General features: G+C 39.7%; 1 protein-coding gene across 2 annotated transcripts; it reads right to left on the bottom strand.

Annotated features, from left to right (window-relative positions):
• Nucleotides 1–1,335: 1,335 nt before the first annotated feature.
• On the bottom strand, nt 1,336–7,272 carry DNAJC19 (DnaJ heat shock protein family (Hsp40) member C19). 2 transcript variants are annotated; one of them, XM_005892532.3, is made up of 6 exons: nt 7,115–7,272; nt 6,299–6,350; nt 6,146–6,219; nt 4,126–4,205; nt 3,407–3,477; nt 1,336–2,086 (listed from the first exon to the last, which is right to left on the bottom strand). In XM_005892532.3, exons 1-6 carry the CDS (start codon nt 7,115–7,117, stop codon nt 2,016–2,018), a joined length of 351 nt encoding a protein of 116 aa, XP_005892594.1. In that variant the 5' UTR covers nt 7,118–7,272; the 3' UTR covers nt 1,336–2,015. The 2 variants fall into 2 exon arrangements, with proteins under 2 accessions (XP_005892594.1, XP_070229033.1); XM_070372932.1 differs by lacking the exon at nt 6,299–6,350 and having other exon boundaries at nt 7,115–7,269.
• Nucleotides 7,273–7,571: the final 299 nt, after the last annotated feature.

Below are 7,571 nucleotides of genomic sequence, written 5' to 3'. Positions count from 1 at the left end.
GGCAAAAGGGAAGGGGCTCAGTAGGAAAACAACCTCTGGTATGCTAGTTCTAAATATTATGGCTGTAAATAGGCATCTTTTAAGGACTAATACATAGAGAACTAAATTATAAGTAAACATAGTAAGCTGGAGAACATATTCTGGGCTTACAGTTTGAGTAGCTGTGCAACTCAGCAGAGTTTCTCATTTTCCCTTCCACAAAATGTGGAGAAATCGTCACAATTTGTCATCCCCCCCAGCCGCCAACACATAAGGAAGCAGAGCTCTAGGCATATAGATTCCTTGCTCAAAGTTGCCTGTATTGATAGCAGAAGTTTTGACTTGAAACCTGTATCTCCTATTCCCTAGTCCTATATTCAACCATAATCTTCTCCCTTTTAAGTGTCTACATCTGAAAGGAGCAACCGATAAAAGGCCCCAAGGTTTAAGTGTAATGACAAGTACCAGACCACCAAGGAAAACATCCCTGGGTTATCATATTTGTGAAAGGTACAGTGTAGAGGTTAACAGCGTAGATCTTTGGGTTTGCAAAAGATCAGCTTTCTTGACCCAGCATGTTGCTTTGGGCAAGTTTCTTAACCTCGCTGAACTTGTAAAATGTACGTTAATAGTAACTACTGTGGAGATAGAGGGGAAATGCTTAGCACAGTGCTAGCACATCATAGTCAATAAATAGTAACGATACACAGTATTTTGTAAAAATTATCATGACCTAGAGCCCTCAAATTCATGACTTTTTTACCCAAGAAAAATGGTAAGTCTAACAGCTTTAAATGAATAGATGCTTAAAAGTTAAGCCTAGAGAAAAAGAAAAACTGATCATTGTCAAAGAAAAATGTGCTCTGTTGTGCTCCTTAGTAGATTTTAAAGTGGATTCCATTGTCTTAATACCTCTCTTAAAACAGGTATGCTATTTTTTGCATTAAACACTCAAGTATACCTACCATATGAATTTTTCCCTTTTAAACTTAATGCGTGATTGCCTTTGGGCGTATTTTCTGTATCTGAAAAATTTGCTTTTTAGTTGATACTAAACTCTTGTTCATAAACAATTTTTGATTAGTCCGGAAGATTGAAATAAAAGGCTAGTAATCTCATTATTAGCAGATTTCTTATTTTCAAGTTCATACCTCCAAAATCACCTGTGATTTCCCAGTAGGCTGTGAAAAATGAGTCACCTGGTATCTACAAAGTAGTTCTCTGCCTACTGTGTTTTAACAAATGTTTAACTTGATGATGTAAATAACCAATTTATAGATAGTCTCTTTAAGGGGCTACCTAAATAAAATGCACATACTTCATTAAAAACAAAACATGTACTCAAATCTTTTATCATGCTGTTATGGTTTTTAATGTATGAAATCTGAAACAATTCAGATTTATCACTGACAAAGAGGTAAATAACATACCTTGTATCAGTTTCTTAGGTTAAAGTTGTGGCTAAACTCACTTTAAAATTCAGGGCTCTAAGTGAGTAGGGAGTCCTCTGTACCTTGAACAGCCTTCCCTCCCAGTGAGACGAGTCCCTACTAAAACAACCTGTGCTGCTGCTGCTGCTAAGTCGCTTCAGTCGTGTCCGACGCTGTGCGACCCCATAGACGGCAGCCCACCAGGCTCCCCCGACCCTGGCATTCTCCAGGCAAGAACACTGGAGTGGGTTGCTATTTCCTTCTCCAATAACCTGTGCTAATACCATCATATTTATCACATTTTAATTATCAGTCTTCCATTAGATTGGGGATTCCTTTAGGGCAGAGACTGTTCACTTTGTCTTGAAATAGGTACCAAATTATTTGTCAAATGAGTAGTGAACAACACTTAAATGGTATGTATTTAGCCATAATCTACAAGTAATCTATAATCTGATTTAAAATCCTCAAGTATAAACAGATTTATACCAACGCTTTGACTTAGCTTGTGCTAAATAACTTCTAAAATTTGTAGGTTTGAGGCATTTTATTATAAAAAGCTGGAACGCATAAGAGAATAAGAACTTAAGTCATCATACATTTACTTCATTTTTTAGCTTGACCTTCTAGCAAATCTTTAGCTTCATTGATTTTGGCTGCTATATAAGGAGATCCTCCTATAGGAAGAAAGAAAAAAGGAATAGTTATAATACTGGATTTTTCAATTTCTGCCTGGTGAAAAGCTATTACCTTGTTTCAAGAACTCTAAGATGAAATGAGCAGAAATGAAGTTTTGATTTTTTTAAAAAATAGCTATGGCATTGGAACCAGATGACTAAAAACACAGTTAATATATTTGATCAGTGGGAAATGATGAGGGAGATTTATACACACATACAATGGCACCTTTTGAAAAAGCTTAAATGAGATTTTTAAAAATTCTCATGTGACTTTGAAATAGTTTGTAAGTTACCTTTTTCATAAATGAACACTAATTTATTGTGTTGTTATAAAATCATGAAATTGTCAGAGACTTCTGAGCTTTGTTGGAAGACCTCACTCTAGTTCTTTTTCCAGTTATCAACAATCCCTTCATGGTATCACCTACAGCTGCTTTCCCACTAAACTGGAGCTGTGATTTGAGTAAGTCTCAAAAAAGTGTGGACCCAAACCATCAAGCAATCAGTAAGCTTAGTTAAGAGGCAAAATATATGGGTTCCATCCTAGACCCTAAGCAATCAGAAGCTCTCTGGTGTGCCCTTAGTCACTCAGTCGTGTCTGACTCCGTGATCCCATGGATTGTAGCCCTCCAGGCCCCTCTGTCCATGGGGATTTTCCAGGCAAGTATACAGTTAATACCAGCTAAGTTTTGTAGAAGATGTTATGAAGTCAAATACAAATATTTACCACCCCAATTGAAGCCAAAACTTAATGAGAGACCTCTCACATGAAAGTAAAAGGACTTAAACACTGAGTATTGGATTTTGTGGTCTATATTTTGGTATTCCATTTGATCTTTCAACAGAGCCTAGGCTGCTTAGAAGTGTATCAGAAACTAATAAATATATCCTATAGTTCTCTAGGTAACCACTAGTTTAAGAAGTCTAAATGGATGGGGGCAGGGGGAGGGGTTGTTAGTTTCATTAACTGAAATTCAACATTTTCCCTAAGAATGTAGACACCCCTCACGCCCCACCCCAAAAAGTAATTAGCAGTGTTTAAGACACATCACAACTGCTGGTCTGAAAACATGGTTAATGCTTATCACTACTTCCAAATGACAGTAGTTACTAAATCTGCTTATTAGTCTATAAGTAAATTTTCTACTCAGTATTTATTCTTTTAAGATACCAAAACAGCAAGTAGACCCAGCTTGGGAGACTGCTCACAAACCGAAGCATTTTCCTTACAACAACCAAGATTTAGCTATAAAATTATCCCATTAATAACAATTAGTCACCCCAACAAAATGTTTTAACAACTCTAATGATACTTACCCTTGTCTGGGTGATTTAAAAGCATTATTCGTCGATGAGCATCTCTTATTTTGGCTTTATTGGCAGTAGGGCTAATTTAAAAAAGTAAAAGGTATTGTTTACTTTAGATTAGTTCTGGGTCACATTAAACTATAAAGGTAAGTTGAAAACTGTGCAACTGGATTAAGTCAATAAAACAGTATGAAAAGCTACTTAGGAGCCTCCTCTTTATCACAAGGAAGATGACTATTCTGAATCACAGAACTAAACAGAGCTTAGAAATTCTCAAAAATTGAGTTGAACTTGAAACTTATTTATGACAACAATCCTGTTATTGGAAAGCATGTTTAAGTATCTGGAAATGAAAGAATTTTCACCACAAAATTTGTCACTCAGTTATAGAGAACAACATTGAGTACTGATGATCTGTTGACAAACCTACCTCCAGTGAGTTAAAAAGTACTTCTGTGTCAGTGGGCCTTCTCTTTGGACTTTTGTAGGGAATGTTAAGGTTTAAAAAATGTATATAATAGATGGAAGTCCCTGGCAGTCCAGTGTTTAAGACCGTGCTTCCACTGCAGGGGGCATGGGTTTGATCCCTAGTTAAGAAACTTAAGATCCCACATACCACACAGTGTGGCCAAAAATAATAACTCCTAATAAAAGAGAGATCTTTCTTACATTTGCTTACAGCTCTAAATTTGAAAGAAAAATATTAAAAATGTAATAAATTATTTTACCTTACACCTAGTATTAATGCTGCTTCCCGTTTTGTCATTTTGGGTTCAAACCCACCTCTGTAATAGCCACCACTGAAGGCCTGAAAGAGGAAATGCATTTGTAGGAAAAGATTATCAAACTGAAAGTTGCTTAAAAATGTCTGTAAATGTTCACAGAACCAGCAGAAAACTTTTAAGAGTAATTTCTATGGTATTTTAGCTTATAAGCAGCAACAGGTATTTTCATGAACATCCATTTCCAACCTCCCACCTCGCCAGACAACCTAAAAGGTCAAAGAAGACAAAATAACAGTGCCGCAAACCCAGTTCTTCTGGGAGTGAAGGGAAGATTATTCCAAGCTCAGTTCAGTTCAGTTGCTCAGTCGTGTCCGACTCTGCGACCCCATGAATTAAATTAATTGCAGCACGCCAGGCCTCCCTGTCCATCACCAACTCCCGGAGTTCACCCAAACTCATGTCCATCGAGTTGGTGATGCCATCCAGCCATCTCATCCTCTGTCATCCCCTTCTCCTGCCCCCAATCCCTCCCAGCATCAGGGTCTTTTCAAATGAGTCAACTCTTCACATGGGGTGGCCGAAGTATTGGAGTTTCAGCCCTTCCAATGAACACCCAGGACTGATCTTTAGGATGGACTGGTTGGATCTCCTTGCAGTCCAAGGGACTCTCAAAAGAGTCTTCTCCAACACCACAGTTCAAAAGCATCAATTCTTTGGTGCTCAGCTTCCTTCACAGTCCAACTCTCACATCCATACATGACCACGGGAAAAACCACAGCCTTGACTAGACACACCTTTGTTGGCAAAGTAATGTCTCTGGCTTTTTAAATGCTGTCTAGGTTGGTCATAACTTTCCTTCCAAGGAGTAAGCCTCTTTTAATTTCATGGCTGCAATCACCATCTGCAGTGATTTTGGAGCCCAGAAAAATAAAGTCTGACACTGTCTCCACTGTTTCCCCATCTATTTGCTATGAAGTGACAAGACCAGATGCCATGATCTTAGTTTTGTGAATGTTGAGCTTTAAGCCAACTTTTTCACTCTCCACTTTTCACTTTCATCAAGAGGCTTTTGAGTTCCTCTTCACTTTCTGCCATAAGGGTGGTGTCATCTGCATATCTGAGGTTATTGATATTTCTCCTGGCAATCTTGATTCCAGCTTGTGCTTCTTCCAGCCCAGCGTTTCTCATGATGTACTCTGCATATAAGTTAAATAAGCAGGGTGACAATATACAGCCTTGAGGTACTCCTTTTCCTATTTGGAACCAGTCTGTTGTTCCATTTACAGTTCTAACTGTTGCTTCCTGACCTGCATATAGGTATTCCAAGCTAGCCATGTTCAAATAAAAACCTGATCTCAGACTGACTAAATGTTTTAGAATAAGTGCTTTATAGGATCTGGAGATCTTTTGAGCAAGTTGTTCAAGGATATTTTGAGGTTCAAGGCAGCTACTAAAACAAGACTTTAAGATAGTACTAAGAAAATCAGGCTACTGGGTCCATTGACCTCGATGCACCAGAAATTATATTGGTAAAGCCTACCCATTATGTAACTCAATCACAACAATAAAAGGCAATTCTCTACAGACTGTCAAAATCATATTCACTCTGAATTTTGACCACAGAGGGTATTATCACATTCAGTCATACCCCAGAGCCCAATTAACTGCTGTGTTATCCAAGTAAGCTGTTATGGAGTGCTACGTCCACACAGTAACCATGGGTCACTTCAGATTCCTAGATCCTTCTGTGTTTGTGATCAGAGCAGATGATGCTGAAGGTAATCATATATGAACAATAAAGCGACATTACCTTTCATGATACTAGAACTGTTAACATCTCTTCCCCAAATTCATCATATATAACATTTGATTCTTTAGCCCCATTACAAAGCTCAGAACTTCTAAACCTCTCCTGTAGGAAGCAAGAGAGGGGGTCTAAAGCAATCACTTAGAATGCCATGGATGTCTGGCTCTAGGCTTCATACACAGCAAAGAATTAGCAAAAGTGCTAAATAAGTCTTACAGTTTTTGGTAGACTTTGAAAAACTTGTTTTACTTGAGGCTCCATATGCTTCATGGCTTGCAAAGCATAACGACCTAAAAGCAAAAGCAAAAAAATAATTAAAAAGTCCTCAACGTCTCCTACTTCAGTTCTATCCCCAAACCATAAACAAACCTGCAAATCCTGCAGCAGCAATGGTCAGTCCAACTGCTACCACTGTACTGGCCTGGTAAAGGGAAGCAGAATAAGTATTTATTTCTCTCATTCTCACCCTTATCCTATCATGCCCATTCTCTGATTTCAACTCACTACAAGTTTTATTTCAACGGGACAAACAACTGTGAGGATGAAAATACTCTGCCCAAGGATCCTGCAAATTTTACATCCAATGCATTGTAAAGGTATGCGGCTTTCACTACGGGAGGAAAAAAAAGCAAGTCGATTTGCTTATTTACTTTTACAACAATGGATGATTTCCTGCCCCTTGAAAACTTCTACTTCACCACAGGGAAAGTTAAGTCACATTTAAATTCTATCAAGAGGAATGGAAATAAAGTTTCTGCCAGAGAAAGAACTTTACAGAGGGTTCCCGTAAATTCTGATTCAACGTTAAACGTGAGCTTAACAAAGAGATTAGCTTTTCATAGCGCCTTCGGCCAAATATGTATAGGAATCGAGAAGTATGTCAGTCAGCAAGAGAAAAGGGGGAAGACACTGCAATGTAGATAAACGACTGCGAGGAGATGGAGGGGAACAGCAGGTATAATCAAATGCGTTTCCATTTATCTCCGAGCCCTAGGGACGGCAGGCACAAAGGCCCGAGAGCGGTGAGCCAACAGCTTTGTGTCCTAGAGAGGGTGACTCCCCCAGGCGCTACACCCCCAGCTCGGAGTCGCATTAGGGAGACAACGGCTCCTCTCCTCCCAGACCTTGAGCAGAGGTTGAGAACTGGGCCTGAGATCGCCCAAGAGGCCGGAAGGCCGAACTCACCATGGCACCTGCTCGGTTCCCCTGCTTCCACCAGGAGCGCGGTTCATCCCAGCCTACCAAGTTTATGCCTTAATCACAAAGTGATTCAGCCACTACCAGCACTTACAAACCACCTAGGCAAGGGCGCCCCAGGAAATACGGCAGTGGCGGCCGTAAACTAGGTCGGAAAACTGTCGTAAAAGTGGGCCAGCGGACGGGAAGGAAAAGGTCGCTCATGCAGTGGGCGGTGGAGAACGCGACTTTGGATTGGTTGGTGGGTGGGCGGGTCACCTCCTTATTGGGTTCAAAGGTGGGGCTTCTCGGCGTTTTGTCCTTCAAGTCTGGCCCCGTTTTGTTCTTTGCCCCTGGGCCTAGAGTATTTGGGAATTCCTAAGGGAAGGGTTTTGGTATAGAAGAGCATGAGCAAATACTGTGTAGCTTCACTCTGAACGTTTTTCTTTCTTTACATCTTAGCACC

Source organism: Bos mutus, chromosome 1, assembly GCF_027580195.1.
Source record: "Bos mutus isolate GX-2022 chromosome 1, NWIPB_WYAK_1.1, whole genome shotgun sequence".
NCBI lineage: Eukaryota > Metazoa > Chordata > Mammalia > Artiodactyla > Bovidae > Bos > Bos mutus.
This window is presented reverse-complemented; position numbering and strand designations above follow the sequence as displayed.